Source organism: Clytia hemisphaerica, unplaced genomic scaffold (assembly GCF_902728285.1).
Source record: "Clytia hemisphaerica strain Z4C2 unplaced genomic scaffold, Clytia hemisphaerica genome assembly, whole genome shotgun sequence".
NCBI classification, from domain to species: domain Eukaryota; kingdom Metazoa; phylum Cnidaria; class Hydrozoa; order Leptothecata; family Clytiidae; genus Clytia; species Clytia hemisphaerica.
In genome coordinates, this window is record NW_027103851.1 from 1,836,388 (window position 1) to 1,853,322 (window position 16,935).

General features: G+C 35.1%; 3 protein-coding genes across 3 annotated transcripts in view; 1 reads left to right on the forward strand and 2 right to left on the reverse strand.

Moving 5' to 3' along the window:
• Positions 1–16,935, reverse strand: part of LOC136807743 (androglobin-like) — a 100,520-nt gene that overhangs the window by 69,700 nt on the left and 13,885 nt on the right. The gene's annotated exons all lie outside the window — the stretch shown is intronic.
• Positions 5,471–7,118, reverse strand: LOC136807809 (collagen triple helix repeat-containing protein 1-like). The gene is made up of 3 exons (XM_067064431.1): positions 7,083–7,118; positions 6,212–6,706; positions 5,471–5,903 (listed from the first exon to the last, which is right to left on the reverse strand). The coding sequence occupies exons 1-3, from the start codon at positions 7,116–7,118 to the stop codon at positions 5,532–5,534; spliced, it is 903 nt and encodes a 300-aa protein (XP_066920532.1). The 3' UTR covers positions 5,471–5,531.
• On the forward strand, positions 13,462–15,337 carry LOC136807746 (collagen triple helix repeat-containing protein 1-like). Its single transcript, XM_067064359.1, has 3 exons — positions 13,462–13,602; positions 14,000–14,485; positions 14,907–15,337. Exons 1-3 carry the CDS (start codon positions 13,528–13,530, stop codon positions 15,276–15,278), a joined length of 933 nt encoding a protein of 310 aa, XP_066920460.1. The 5' UTR covers positions 13,462–13,527; the 3' UTR covers positions 15,279–15,337.

The window sequence follows — 16,935 nt, forward strand, 5'->3', positions numbered from 1 at the left end:
CGTTTTTTATTAGAACATGTATATGTTTGAAGCCTTCAGATGCTTTGACTTTTAATATAAAATAGTTCATAGCATGTTCTGATTTTCACCATTTTGTTAGTAATTTTGTTCACTTTCTTTTCTTGAAATCGGGTGTTTTAGAGTCTACAAGTGAAGACCGGCCTTTATTTTTAAGATGTAAGTTATATATCGTCATTGTATCATGTTTTCATTTAGTTTTATCATTTGTATTAAAAAAGCTTATTCCAGGGAAAAGTTGCTCATCTCAAATTTATTGTTGTCCCCTCTCATCCCTTCAAAAAATATTCGTAACCCAGTAATTTTGATGTTAACTCATTAGGTCAGATCGTTGAGTTTCATCATTTAGCCCTGAAGGGCTAGAATGAAATCTTCAACCTTTCTCAAGCAAAACAAGCTAGATACTGATGGACCTACCTGATGATGAAAGTTATATATCATCAAGGAGAAAAATGAAAACGATCAGTCAAAAAATATAGTGTTTAGCGAAAATGAATTATCGGGGAAAACTTCGTCGGGGAAAAGTGACGAAATTTTGGACAAGTGACGAAAATTTTCCCCGGCCTTAATGCGTTTACCAACTACCAGCAAGTGACGAATTTTTCCCCGACGAAGTTTTCCCCGATAAAATTTCATCATTAAATGTTGACGGGGAGAGGGAAGGGGAGTAGGGAAAAATAAATAGAAAGTTCCGGTTGCTAAAATCAGTTTTATTAATTGACAGTTGAATCATGCTTGATGGTGGGTATTGTTATCAATAAAAAAGGGGAAAAAGCCCAATGAAAATCTGCAAAAACTGCAATTTCCGGAATATTTCCGGCATTTTCGGCCTGAAAAGTATGTCTATTGAAAATCGGGCTCTGTCACATTTCAATTATTGCTTTTTTGCATCAGTGTCCGGAATTTAATGAAAAAGTGTAAAATGCAGCTCAAAAAATTCAAGGGAAACCGTTTGCCGGCGATATTCGACTGTTCTGGTGATTTTTTAGGAAGTTCCAGCTTCAAAAATCAGTTTCATTGACAATTAAATCATGCTTAATGGTGGGCATTGTTATCAATAATATTTTTGTGTGAAAAAACAAAGAATATTAGGAATTGAGAGTACAGTTTATTAGGTCAGAACCACTCATATATAAGAATTTGTTTGGTTTCAAAAGTCAGTCTTTACAAATATTTACCAAATTGAACAAAACTGAACTAATTGATATTATTAACCCTTTAAGTGCCGATGTCGTATATATACGACATGGGCTATATAGGAGGGCGAAGCCCTCCTGTAATGCCCAGTTTGAGTTAGAAATCGTTATTTTTGGTCGAACTCGTAGGAATTAGATTGTCCTTTATGGTCAAGCAAAAAAAAATTCAAAAGTGAGTCTTTCCAGCGAAATTTTAAGCAAAAAAGTCAAAAAAATGCAAAAAATTGACAAAAATTCACTTTTTTGAGATTCTGACCGTTTTTTGACTATTTTTGGTCAAAGAGTGATCCAAGAACCTCCAAATTTGGCCTGTTTTTACTTTATTCTGTCTTCTAGTGAATTGATTTGAAATTTTACCACTGGGCACCTTTTATCAGTTCAGTCAGGTCCGCGCAGCGGGCCTGACTGCTTTAATTCCCTAACCTACCCCCCCCCTTGGCCGCCGCCCACCACGCCCTTCCTAAATCGGGCGGCGCCGAAGGCGCCCAAAAGAAAGAAGAGACTCTAAGCTATCCAACGAGCTATATACGAGCTTCTAATTCCTTCTAGATCAGGAGATATAAGCCCTTAAAGTTTGAACTAGCGATTTTTTAAAAAAAACTTAGAAAAAAGGACCCTGGCACTCAAAGGGTTAAAGAAAAATTGCAAAAATTATTTTTTTTTTTAGATTTCTCAATTTTTGGCCTAAACTCACTCAAAAATGCTGAAAAACACCAAAAAATCACATTTTCAAAATTTTTTTTTCACTTTGTTTAACCCTTTAAGTGCCGATGTCGTATATATACGACATGGGCTATATAGGAGGGCGAAGCCCTCCTGTAATGCCCAGTTTGAGTTAGAAATCGTTATTTTTGGTCGAACTCGTAGGAATTAGATTGTCCTTTATGGTCAAGCAAAAAAAAATTCAAAAGTGAGTCTTTCCAGCGAAATTTTAAGCAAAAAAGTCAAAAAAATGCAAAAAATTGACAAAAATTCACTTTTTTGAGATTCTGACCGTTTTTTGACTATTTTTGGTCAAAGAGTGATCCAAGAACCTCCAAATTTGGCCCTGTTTTACTTTATTCTGTCTTCTAGTGAATTGATTTGAAATTTTACCACTGGGCACCTTTTCATCAGTTCAGTCAGGTCCGCGCATCGGGCCTGACTGCTTTAATTCCCTAACCTACCCCCCCCCCCCCTTGGCCGCCGCCCACCACGCCCTTCCTAAATCGGGCGGCGCCGAAGGCGCCCAAAAGAAAGAAGAGACTCTAAGCTATCCAACGAGCTATATACGAGCTTCTAATTCCTTCTAGATCAGGAGATATAAGCCCTTAAAGTTTGAACTAGCGATTTTTTAAAAAAAACTTAGAAAAAAGGACCCTGGCACTCAAAGGGATTATTAATTAATAAGTCTGTCGTTAATTGAAGAATAAACCTCTCTTTTTTAGTCTTGTGCCATCAAAAGGGAATCCCCCTCGACTTACTTGAAAGTTGTTGTTTCTTCAAATATGAGAATATACTTTAGGCGTATAAACTTTCGCGAGCAGAAACTTTCGCGGTTTTCGCGAATTTTGGCCCTTTTCGCGAAAGTAAATGTTTTTGAAAATTCTAAACAGAGCAATTCGCGAAAGTTTATGCTCGCGAAAGTTTGTACGCCTAAAGTACAACTGTAATCATTGTTGCAAACGATGGTTTGTCACTTTCGATGGACATGAATGTGCACCTGTTCCGATATACGGTATCGTTTATATGCTTGCATGAGCTGGAAACCGTATCAACGATCTACAACGACCGAGAGTTGTTCGGGGACATTGTAAAGTCTCGAAAAAAAAAAACAACAAGTCAATGTGGCTCTTAATGTTGGTGATTGTACTAGTGGGCATCCCGGGCGCGACGCATACACTGGATGGAATTCAGCAATACGAATCTACATTGAAGAAAATGATCACCCACAATCTTAAAGGGGAACTCAACTCAGGTAGAATTATTTGTAGATATTTGATTATCTACATTATTATGTTGTGTTGTAAGACAAATTATCATTTACTAAGTATTTCACAGTCATTCTATAAGTGATAGTAGTTCACTATATATACCTGCTAGGTAGGTAGGTGCGATTTGTCATTTTCCAGACTCTCTCACTCAATACAATCGATATAAAATATTTCCAATAGAAGACTAATCGATAACCAACCGATTGATTGGATATCAAAGATTTTGATAATCCATAGGTATATAATGGAGACTAAACTATTCTAACTGATGGATGATATATTGGTTTTTTCATCAAATGGCTGTCAATTGTGATCAATCGAACATCTTTTGAGTAAGTCGACGGAAAGTTGATCAATTGATAGCTAATCGAGCTTCTCGTAAAATCTTGACTATCGATTGTCTATCGATTATCGAAATTAATCGATATCAACCATCAATTATTCATTGATTAGTCATTGGAAAAAGTTATCGATTGTATCGAATTGGAGAGTCTGACATGTTGGATGATGAATACTTCTCATGGGATAGTGATCATTGGCCTTGGATGCTACACAGGCATCAAAGGTATCGATTCCCACTTGCAGCGGCGGTTCACTTTGGAAAGTGACGACAAGACTGTTTGAGTCTATCAAAATCTCACTATATTGAGGTTGTAGGTGAATACAATAAAGCTTTAGCCCCGTTCTATTTAGTGCATTCTTTTAATAGTGAAGAGGCTTAGGCATATAGGTGCCTGGTATATACCTGATGCTAAAGTTCTGTTCTTGACCTTCCCAAGTCTCTGAATTATTTAAGGTATGAAATTTGAGATAGTATTGAGAGTATATATTGTATCTGTCATTAAAGTCTGACATTAAAGTCTGTATCGTCTAAAGAGTATGTAGATACGTTATCTTTTAAACAAATTCTCAGCAACAAGTTATGCTAAAGTAGAAAGTTATACATCGTTGGAAAGATAACTCAGAGGCGAACAATCTATGACTAAAGGTTTTTGAAATATTGAGAAACTACGAAGAAAAATGAAAGAAGATGAGTAAAGTGAGGATTGTTACTTTGTTTGTGATGACGTGAAACTATAGTACATTTCAACATTGAGAATTTCAAATCTCTGCGCAGATTTTACGTACCGCTCTAAGATAGTTACTGTACAGCCATGTGGTCAAAATATTGAAAATAGCAGAAAATGACCAAAATAGCAAAATATATCGTTTGACCTTTATGATCTGTTTTGGTTTAATTTAGATTTGCGATTTATCTACATGGTGTAAACATTTTAATTTTCTGTAAACAGTCACAGATATTTATTTATGTAACTTTGCCACACTGGGGCAGTTCAGTCTGTAGGTGAATACAATAAAGCTTTAGCCCCGTTCTATTTTAGTGCATTCTTTTAATGGTGAAGAGGGGGGGGTTGCTTAGGCATATAGGTGCCTGGTATATACCTGATGCTAAGGTTCTGTTTTTGACCTTCCCAAGTCTCTGAATTATTTAAGGTATGAAACTTGAAAAGTCAAAAAAAATCTCTAAAGGTTTGAATTTTTTTTTTTAATGTGCTCTAAGAGTCACTTTTTCGCCTTGTCTCTGTAAGGGTAACTTTATCTCAGGTCCAACCTGACATTCTCCACCCCTAGTACTTCCCCTAGCTGTTTAATATTATTATTTCATCTATGAATGATCAAACAATATGAAAAATTTTCGACTCTGAGTTGTCTTGTTTCTCTTTATATCATGAATGATTTCAACACAGGTTTTCCTTTTTTCTTTCAATATACCAGTTATTTGTATACTAGATTATTTCTAATCACTTTAGTTATATTTACTCGTGTTCAGTGACTTCGAAATACACAAAAATCCATATTGAATACTCTGATTCCCTAGTTTGTTCAAAAAGAAAATAAGTTATATCCGTTTGAGCGAAGCGAATTAGGATAAAATGGTCTTAATCTGCTCGATAAAAAGTAGTGGAATCTTAGTCTGGTAAATGGAACAGCGACCATAATTTGCGGTAATTTTAGTAGTAAAGATCCCTCTGCTGAATACAGAGGACGAGGAGCTCTGAACACCAACCTTTTATTAGATTCTATATGCCGGGTGTGTGAGTTTACAGCACCAGAAAGTTATGACAGTACTAGGGAGAAAAGGTCCGGGAGAAATTATCCTTTCTTATTCTTTCAATTTCACAATTTCATATGCTTCTTTCAAGAAAATAAAGATTAGAACAAATTTTGAAAAATATCAAAAATAATTTCATTAAAAAAATAAATTTCAAAGATTTTTTCTCCTTAAAATAATTACAAATAACAAAAGTATAAAACCCGCTAAAGAAAACTAGTATTGATTTTTTTATGAAATAAGATCAGATTGTGGCCCCTCAATTTCTTCGACATAAATGCGTGTTGCCTGGTTCCACCCTGTAGACGCATCAGCGGTATTTCGACCTGCACATTCACCAATATTGAAACCCACATTGATATTACCAATTTCCGAAATCTTGCAACGTCCAGTAATAACTTGTGGTCGGTGAAGATTCTTTTCACGATCTCCTTTACCAAACTTCATATAGACTATACCGTCTATCGGCACGGGTGTACATTCTTGTTCATTGAAAGTGACAAACCATCGGCTGCAGCAATCATCACAATTATATATTCGTAGATTTGAAATCACCTCTACCCTTAAATATGTTTCAATCGATTTCTTTCTGAACGTGCAAGTCTGTAAAACAGGAGAAAAAAAAACTTATTCACAATCAATTTCATTTACTATTCACGTTTTTTATAATAAAAAACTATATAAAGAACATTTTCAGGCTTCACGGACTCCAATCTAAAACAACCAATTTATTAAGAAATGACAAAAAAGTGTTCTTGCTCAAAAACACTGATCGCCTCGAAAGGTTTTTCGAAATTTTTGAAATACTGATTTTTTGAAATTCTAATATTTTTAGTTATCAGAGATCTTATCAAGCAAAAACACACACAGTTTTATCTACCATGAATTAAATTTTAAAGTGCTTTACATACCTTAAGAAGACCTGCATCTAGTTCACTATTACTTTTGTCCCAAGCACATTCTTTCCAGTTTCTCTTCGGTGAGTCTTTTCCATTCATTCCATTTGCTCCGTTTATACCGTCTAAACCATCAATTCCATTTAAACCATTTAACCCGTCCTTTCCATCGATTCCATCGATTCCATCCCTTCCATTTGTTCCGTTCAAGCCGTCCATTCCATCAATTCCATTTAAGCTGTCTTTTCCGTCTTTTCCATTCATTCCATCTTTTCCATTTGTTCCGTTTAACCCATCTCTTCCACGCATTCCCATTTGGCAATCTTTTCCGTCCTTTCCATGGATCCCATCCTTTCCGTCTTTTCCGTCTACACCGTTTATTCCATCAATTCCATCAGCTCCATTTTTACCAGGTTTTCCAGCTGGTCCTTGTTTTCCATCTTTTCCATCAATTCCGTTACGTCCGTCACGTCCGTCACGCCCGACTTTACATGAGCTGTTACACTCTCCCTACAATAAAAAAGATTTTAAATATTGTCATTACTAAATAAGTTTATGCTATCTGGGATGAGAAGCACTCCTCTAACCCACGCTCTTCCACATTCTTATTATTGCTATTGATTATTTTTTGCTTTGTCTCGACATTACATTACCAAATATTTGCAAACTTATCCCTTTCTTAGCTTTTCTTTGCATCTCTCGCTCCCGGCCAAAGATTTTTAAGTTTGCGATATACTGTAATATCAGAGTGTATGGAATTTCAAAGCTTTAATCCCATTGGCAGTATTTACATCTTTATTTAAGCTAAGCCCCTACGGGTAATATAATAATTGGATGGAAGGACCGTACATGAGATATTGGGTGATGAAAAAATGTTCAATCTCACCTCATTCAGAACTTGCGTGTAAGCTAATGCTACCATTGTTGTAAAAAGAGCAACGTAGAAAATTGTTTTCTCCATGATTTTGGAAGCTTTTTCCCTTCTTTGCCCTGTGATAGTTGCTTGAAAGTGTGTTTTCAATCAATAAATGTCTGCTATTTATACTAGATATATTTATGATGAAATAAGTATTATTGTAAAGGAATTTCCATGAACAATTTTTTTTTTTGATTATCAGGACAAACTCGTACCATTAGACAAATAATTAAGCCTTGACCAATTTGATCAAAGTTTGTCAATCTTAGACAAATTGACTTTTTCCTAAAAATTTAGCCCCAATCATTTGAAATAATTTCTGTGGTCGTCTATAAATTTAGTTTTTGAAACCCTTCATTTTCAACTAATTTTCTTTTTCCCCTTTTTATTTTTTCTTAATTACCCTCACCCTTAACATAATTGTAAGATGGTACCATTATGGAATGACTTATAGTGAAGCTTGTGTCCAGAAGTGATTGATTACATCTTCTTACTATCTGGTCGAACACATTCATCATTACTAATTTTAGACATATTGAATTTCAAGTTTTGATTTCCTCCATTTTGAGATTTTTTGCTCTGAAAGATGGCTCAAACTTTGTAGCACAGTTTAAAAACCTGAAAAATTCACCTCCTCACTCTGTCTAATTCTTACAGACAATTATTCTTAAAAAACAATTATAGTGTTGGCATATATTTTCTTACATTTTGTAAAACACACACAACAACCTTGTTCAAACTCGATACTTTTTTTCCGGACTCCCTGTGAAGTTGTATTCGCTGTAAGTGTGCAGAAAAACTCAAAAAAAAGTTAAAACCATCTGAAGGATTCAAATTTATACATGTTCTGATAAAAAACGTGCAAATATTATAATAGAACTTAAGATTAACAATATCTATAAAACAAAAAAACTCGTTTCAATCTGCAACTCGCGATTTTGATGTCTTAACGTGAAACTTTCAACTCGCAACTCGCACTTTTATTTGGTTAAAATAGCAACTCGTAACTCGCAACTCCTAGGACCATTGGTCTTGAGAAAACTAAGTTTTCGTTAATAAATGGTTTAAATTGTTATCTGTTTGAGATAAGTGGCCAAAAAGGTGCACTTTTCCATATTGGAATAATAAGGGAGGCGCTGCACTTGAAAAACACTATATGTTTTATGGTTTTTGAAATCACATTTTTTGGAAGAACAAGCCAGTAGTTTTCCGACTTCCAGTTTTCTGAGAACGCATCTACTGCTTCTGAATTTGGATTGCAAAACCTAGAATTGAATCGTGTGATTTTTGTGTTGTAATAATTTTGCGAACCTATCTATTGTATGAGGACCCCAACGGCTATCAATGTGTTAAAAAAATCTCATAAAAATTGACCAGTCATCGTAATCAATTATTTTGCAAATAAAATCAGCTCTGATATTTTCTTCTCTAGGTATCCAGCTAATGTTCAAATTAGGTTGGACAAAGAAAGCTAAAAAATGTTTCTTAATTCAATGTTATGTAGCTCATTAATTCTACCGCATTTTTTAACGTAATTGATGCAGCTTGATTGTCAGTGTTCCAAAAAACTGTTTTCGAATATAGAAATAACGAAAATGATTTTTGACAAAATTTGATAGCTGTTAGTTCTCTCCATATTGAGACTTTACGTTGTTCTGTCTCGCTCCAATTTTTCTGAGCAATGTTTGTTTTGGAATCTTTGAGAATAAATCCCCCGCAAGCTATCGGAAAATGAAAATACTTCATGACTTTGAATGACGAAAATAGATTCTTTTTTTTCTTTGACAATCTAAATTTCTATGCCAAAATTCTAATTTGAAATGACCAGTGGTGTCAAAAACTCATACGAGTCCCAGTCAATTCTGTTATCAATTTCTTTGTAAATTTTTCTGGTTATTAGTTGGGCTATGTTTCCAATTGCGATTTTCATCGAAATAATCTTGCCGGCGATCCTAGATAGATGTCTAGCAGATAAGTAAAAGTTTTGGGCTTTTGCCTCGTTTAATGACTTGTAAAGTGATTCAATTCTGTACTTTCTGGTATTTTCAAAAAATTTTCTTTTAAATTCAATTCAATGCCTAACCACCATAGAGAGTTTTGTTTTGGATGCCATTCACTTTTTTTCTTGGTTTTCTAAAAAACCGAAATCCGCTAAGGAGCTTCTTACGAATTTTGAATTTTTTTAGACACGATTTGGAATCTTCTTCAAATGAATGTCCTTCATCGATAAAAACGGCAATTTTTATTCCAAAATCTCGCCAAAAATCTATCAACGGTCTTAATAATTTTGTAAAAGTATATGGACCTGACGTCAAGCCAAATGGCAATACAGTAAAACTAAAAAACGAAATATGGCGTTCAATTCTCCAGGTGAAAGATAGATATTTTTGGTGAGGCGGAAATATTTCAACGTGGTGATAGCCTGACTTTATGTCAAATGTGAATAAGAATCTGCTTTTGTCGATAAAATTTTGAAAAATATGACCAATCGTGGAACTTTACGTTTTGTTTAAAACCAAACTAGTTTATGTGTCTGAGATCTAGTGTAAGTCTTCTCTTACCGTTTCTGATCGCAACTGAAAGTGGATTAACGAATTTTGATTTTTGTGCCAATTTTCTATTCTGTCTGTTTTCAAAAGCTTTAAAAGTTCTTTAGAAACAAATTCTGAGTCCGTAGTAGCGGACTTATTATTTTTTAGGTCACACGTTGGTTTGAAGAGAAAAGGAATTTTATAACCATCTTTTGTGGTAGATAGTTTGAATTTACTGCTCCTATGTGCTCCCAGCATTCGTGGTTCTGGTCTTAAACAGCCTTTAGTACTAATCAAAGAAGAATCAAGAATTAAAGACTTATCAGTTTGAGTGTTAATATTGTCATAGCATTGATACGACCAATGTCCTTCTCTACCGCAGCGGTAACAGGCGTTGTTTCTTTGTACTTTCCAAAATCCGTTCCAGATGCTTTACTGCTTTAGAGGGCTTTTTATCTTCAGTGGCTTGAATGGCTTCTTTCGCTTGGTTTTCGATTTCTAGTGTAAAGATGAATTGGTTCTTATTCCCTTTTGATTTAAAGGAAGGAATGTTTTGAAGCTGGGTTCTAGGTTTTTTTAGCCTTGCTTAGGTTCTTAATATCCTCAAGTTTATTATCTAAATAAGAAATGATTGTCTTAGCGAGTACCTCACTAAAAACCGGGATTTTTCATCTCGTTTCTTTTAATTGCGTAAAAAAAACGCAGGTGACGTCTAGTATAGGCTATGATTGACTTAGCTTGTTGGTGATCATTATCTTCGTTTGTTGATTTGCGTTTTCTTTTCCAAGATCGCTTTTCTTCTCCACTAGAACTGCTCGAATCAGATGATGAACTTTATATGTGTCTTCCCATCTTGTGTGTCAGTTTTCTCTTTTAGAGAACTAGGTGTACTAGGTTTGTAAGATGACGGGTATGTATGTCCGAGCCATCGACCCTTAAAGAGACTGAATTTCGAAAGTTGTGCCCATATTTCGACGTTTTTGCAACCCTAACGAGACAGCAATTTCCCCAAAATTTTCAAATTTTAGTCCATAATCTCAAGAATAGACGATATCGGATTTAGATAAATGCAATGCATTCTGGTTTCTAGGGACTCTCAAAGGAATTATAATCTATTATAATTGATCTATTATAATTCCTTTGAGAGTCCCTAGAAACCAGAATGCATTGCATTTATCTAAATCCGATATCGTCTATTTATGACACTTTGAGGGAGTCGATTTTTTTTATATTGGTCATTTTGGAACCCTTGCAGAGACCCAATTGCTTTTTAATGGTCTTTGTACCCATGGATAACATAGATAAGACCGTTAAGGTCCAAATTTGAATTTTATTCGGGAAGTTTTTTTTCTAACACTACAATAATTTTGTCTGGTCTATCTGAATTTATCGGAAAAAGTCAATTTGTCAAGACTGATAATGATGAGCTATTTTGAACTATTTTAATGACACGAGGATGTAATCAATTTGGTAATGGTACCATTTCGACTTCTATTTTCAAAATTTCACGAGGTAAGTGAAAATAAACAATTTGGAGGAAAAAGTCAATTTATTGAAAACAAGCAACATGCTGAATGGATCTACCTGATGATGAGAATCAGATTAAAAAAGGACAAATAGCAAGAGAGTAAGAAAGAGTAGTGAGCAGCTTGAATAAATTACAGTATGTGGCCCCCAAAACGTCGATCAAATTTAAAATTTCTCTCAAATCTAGAGGAAAAGAGGTTTTACAAAAATTTTTGCCGCATGAAAAACTTTAATATCTCTACTTTATTTCCCGGAAGTTCTTTTTCAAAATTTTCAATTTCAACAATATTTTTCAATCGCTTAAAGATAGGTAGCTTTTTTCTAATGGCCCCCAAAACGGAGGTTTGCGATTTTAGCGATTTCTCGAGATATCTTTAAGATATGAATACAAAATTTTGACCATAGTTTGGAAATGTGATTTAGAGGGTTTTGGGCATAAATTTGTTTGATAAAACTTTTACAGTATACCCCTGGTTGTCAAAACGGAGGTTTGGGGCCCCCAAAACGTAGGTGTATTATCTACATCTGTATTATCTATTATCTACATTATCTACAATCAAATTATTTAGCCCAGTGGTAATAGGGGGAAAAACTACGAACATATTTGTGTTTCCTTTAAATTTACGACCCCACGGATGTAAAATTTATGATTTTTATGAAATATTTCAAGATTTTTGATATCGCAAAGTCCAAACTGAAATTTTAGAAATTTTCAAAATGACAATTTTGATTTAACAACGTCTTAATGAAGTTTCTGAAACCAATCTCTTTTTAAAATAGCCCCTTTTATGTATGGAATAGGCTGTGAAAATTTTAGAAAAAAAGCTTAACTGAAACTGAAAATATTAAGCTTTAAAGGTATTTTTCTCCTATATTTTGAAAAAAATTGACAGAATTTGCCGTTTTTGCTGATTCAGCGAAAAATTTTATATATAATGTTAATTTTTTGTTATAAACTATCAACTCAAGCTGACAGGAATGGAATTCGAAGATTTTTTGCTGTTTCTCATATTTAGAATTTTCGGTTTTATCAATGCTGATTCTTGGGTCCCAAAATACTGGTTGACCTTTAAGGTGCTACAGTACCGTAGCAACTGGGGGGGGGGGGGCAAGGGGGGCTATGCCCCCCCAATAATTTTTTCAAAAATGGTTATTTTGCAAAATGCAAAGTTTTTCTAATTTTTTTAATTTGTCATAATTGTCTTTATGTGCATGTTTTGAGTGTATTTTTAAGCAATCTAGAGCTCAAATTTTCAAAATTTCCCCCCCTCGGGCCAAACCATGGTTGGCCCTCGCGGTGTCACTAAACTTCAGCCCCCCCCCCAATATGAAAATGCTTCCTACGGCACTGTAGCTATATCTTTTACCCATCATCTAAAGTCACAGATGTATCTGCATTTTCTGAACGACATTAGGTGTAGAAAGTTTCCTATACCCTATTTTCATAACTTATTTTCAATATCCAAGGAGCTAGAGTGAGTTATATGCAATTTTTATCTAATTTTGGTGTTAAAATATTTCCTTCAGACGCAAATATGTTATTTTGAAGCTGTCTCTAACCATCAAAAACATGCTCATTTTTAAGTATAACCATCATTCTCTCAAAATAAACAAAAATCGTTTAATTCTGATAAATCTACAAGTCAGAATCCTCATTTTAATGACGACCTCCGTTTTGGGGGCCGTCTCCGTTTTGGGGGCCATTTATACTGTACCGTGAGAATCACAGCTCAAATTATTATCGACCTGTGACGTATAGTTAAAGTCGTATGAGTTATAGCCGTAGATACTGGGGTGAGCAAATATTTTAGCGTGATTTTCCTATTGACGAAGTAAAGAAAACCCATGTTTCTTGAAAATCGGGCTCCGTCACTTTTTGGGAATCACCATTTTGCATCACTGTCCAAAAAATCAAAATGAGCCAAACTAATGAACAACTAAACTAATGAACCAATCACGAGAAAGGCTGGCAACAGACGAGCGGACGCACGAACGAACATCGGTTAATTTAAAGGACCTCCACCCACCGGTGGGGTAGGTCCAATAAAAGAATGAAGACTCGTCATAATAAAAATTATATAGACGACCACAACAAATTATTGCAATTGGTATTGATTTTTGGGGAAAAAGTCAATTTGTCTAAGATTGATAGACATGATTGGTCAAGATTGCTCTAATTATTTGTGTGGTGGTACGAGTTTGTCCTGATAATAAAAAAAAAAGATTGTTCATGGAAATTCCTTTACAATAATACTTATTTCATCATCAATATATCTAGTATAAATAGCAGACATTTATTGATTGAGAACACACTTTCAAGCAACTATCACAGGGCAAAGAAGGTAAAAAGCGTCATCATGGAGAAAACAATTTTCTACGTTGCTCTTTATACAACAATGGTAGCATTAGCTTACACGCAAGTTCTGAATGAGGTGAGATTAAACATTTTTTTCATCACCCAATATCTCATGTACGGTTCTTCCTCGACTTATATTTGTTTAAAATCCGATTATTAACTTACCCGTAGGGGCTTAGCTTAAATAAAGATGTAAATACTGCCAATGGAATTAAGGCTTTGAAATTCCATACACTCTGACATTACAGTATATCGCAAACTTAAAAATCTTTGGCCGAGAGCGAGAGATGCAAAGTAGAGCTAAGAAAGGGATTAAGTTTGCAAATATTTGGTAATGTAATTTCGAGACAAAGCGAAAAAAAAACCAATAGCAATAATAAGAATCTGGAAGCGCGTAGGTTAGAGGAGTGCTTCTCATCCCAGATAACATAAACTTGTTTAGTAATGATAATTTAAAATTTTTTTTATTTTAGGGAGAGTGTAACAGTTCATGTAAACTCGGGCGTGACGGACGTGACGGGCGTGACGGAATTGATGGAAAAGATGGAAAACAAGGACCAGCTGGAAAACCTGGTAAAAATGGAGCTGATGGAATTGATGGGATAAACGGTGTAGACGGAAAAGACGGAAAAGATGGGATCAACGGAAACGACGGAAAAGATTGCCAAATGGGAATGCGTGGAAGAGATGGGTTAAACGGAACAGATGGAAAAGATGGAATGGATGGAAAAGACGGAAAAGACGGTTTAAATGGAATTGACGGAATAGACGGCTTGAACGGAACAAATGGAAGGGATGGAATCGATGGAAAGGACGGGTTAAACGGTTCAAATGGAATTGATGGAAAAGACGGTATAAACGGTGCAAATGGAATGAAAGGAAAAGACTCACCGAAGAGAAACTGGAAAGAATGTGCTTGGGACAAAATTAATAGTGAACTAGATGAAGGTCTTCTTAAGGTATGTAAAGCACTTTCAAATTGAATTCATGGTAGATAAAACTGTGTATGTTTTTGCTTGATAAGATCTCTGATAACTAAAAATATTATTAGAATTACAAAAAATCAGTATTTCAAAAATTTCGAAAAACCTTTCGAGGCGATCCGTGTTTTTGGGCGAGAAAAATATATACTTTCCATTTTGGTACTTAGAAATCGTTCGATATCTGTCGATATTTGCCTAAAATTGCTCTAAAAACGTTATTTTGTGCACTATTTTTTTAGCACTTTTTTGTCATTTCTGTATAAATTGGTTGTTTTAGATTTCGAGTCCGTGAAGCCTGAAACTATTCTTAGCTTGTTCTTAAGATTTCGGTAATTAACGTGAATGGTAACACAATGAAATTGATTGTGAATAAGATTTTTTTTCTCCTGTTTTACAGACTTGCACGTTCAGAAAGAAATCAATTGAAACATATCTAAGGGTAGAGGTGATTTCAAATCTACGAATATATAATTGTGACAATTGCTGCAGCCGATGGTTTGTCACCTTCAATGGACAAGAATGTACACCCGTGCCGATAGACGGTATAGTTTATATGAAGTATGGTAAAGGAGATCGTGAAAAGAATCTTCACCGACCACAAGTTATTACTGGACGTTGCAAGATTTCAAAAATTGGTCATATCAATGTGGGTTTCAATATTGGTGAATGTGCAGAAAAAAATACCGCTGATGCGTTTACAGGGTGGCAACAGGCAACACGCATTTACGTCGAAGAAATTGAGGGGCCACAATCTGATGTTATTCCATAAAACAAAATCAATATATACTTTTTATATACTTTTGTTGTTTGTAATTTGTTATCTTTGAATTTATTTTTTTTATGAAATTATTTTTGATATTTTTCAAAAAAAAATTTCTTGAAAGAAGCATATGAAATTGTGAAATTGAAAGAATAAGAAAGGATAATTTCTCCCGGACCCTTTCTCCATAGCACTGTCATAACTTTCTGATGCTGTAAACTAACACACCCGACATATAGAATCTAATAAGGGTTGGTGTTTAGAGCTCCTCGTCCTCTGTATTCAGCAGAGGGATCTTTACTGCTAAAATTACCGTAAATTATGGTCGTTGTTTCATTTCCCAGACTAAGACTCCACTACTTTTTCTCGAGCAGATTAAGACCAGCACTCAGGTTAGTAAAAAAAAGAAGCTTCGAACAGTGTCTGAAATTCAAAAGAACCACACAATACCGAAATTCTTGAAAAATAAACATTAAGTGAGATTTTTAATTTGATGTGGAATCTTAATGGCCGGTTAACTCAGTCGGTAGAGCATTCGCCTAACAATTCAATTGTGGGTTCGATCTCCGGTCCCCACCAACTCAGCAAATGAGTAGCTTGGATTGATAATCTGATCTAAGCGGTACGTTACTGTTAACAAAGAGTTTGGTGTGGCGCTCCACCTCAGCCTTCGATCTCAAGGTCTTTCGCAAATAGAAAAGGGGACAGACTCCCTCGCTCCCGGCTCCGCCGACACCCACAAGATGTATATACTTAGTTAATCAGATATAAAAAATTTCTCTCACTTTTCTTCTTTCTTAAATCGGGAAGCTCGCAATGTATGGGCCAGCGAAATCGTCGGATTTTCAAATGCACGTCACATTCAAATTTGACGGTGTTTTTTTACAGACAGTGTATAACCCATAACATAACATAATGTAATGTAACATCATTCGCTGATGTTAAAAAAGCGTTATCAATTTAACGCATAATCTATGTCAAGTGCCAATTAGAATGCCGGAAAACAGTGCTGATTTCAATGTTTTCCGGTGCTTTTCTTTAGTTTTTCCCTCCCGTATGAGACATGGTGTATGAGAGAAAGGCCTATTTCCGATGATTTCAGTGTTTTCCTAGGTCTTCCAGCGTTTTTTCTTAGTTTTTCTGTATGTGTAGTGCCACAAGACATGTCGTAAGCGAGAGCGTATCACTAATTTCAATGTTTTTCTAGGTCTTCCAGTGTCTTTCCTTAGTTTTTTTTGTATAGAGGAGCGCTTCAGCAAGGACGACTATAATAAGACATGCTATAAGGCCAAAGCATAATATTGATTTCACTGTTTTTCTAAGTATTCCAGTGTCTTTCCTTAGTTTTTCTGTATAGAGAACGCTTCAGCGAGGACGACTATTGACATGCTATAAGGCCAAGGCATATTATTGATTTCACTGTTTTTCTAGGTCTTCCAGTGTTTTTCCTTAGTTTTTCTGTATAGAGAGCGCTTCAGCGAGGAAGACTATCATAATACATGCTATAAGGCATATTCATGGCATATTATTGATTTCAACGTTTTTCTAGGTCTTCGAGTGTTTTTCCTTAGTTTTTCTGTATAGAGAGCGCTTCAGCGAGGAAGACTATCATAAGACATGCTATAAGGCCAAGGCACAATATTGATTTCACCGTTTTTCTAGGTCT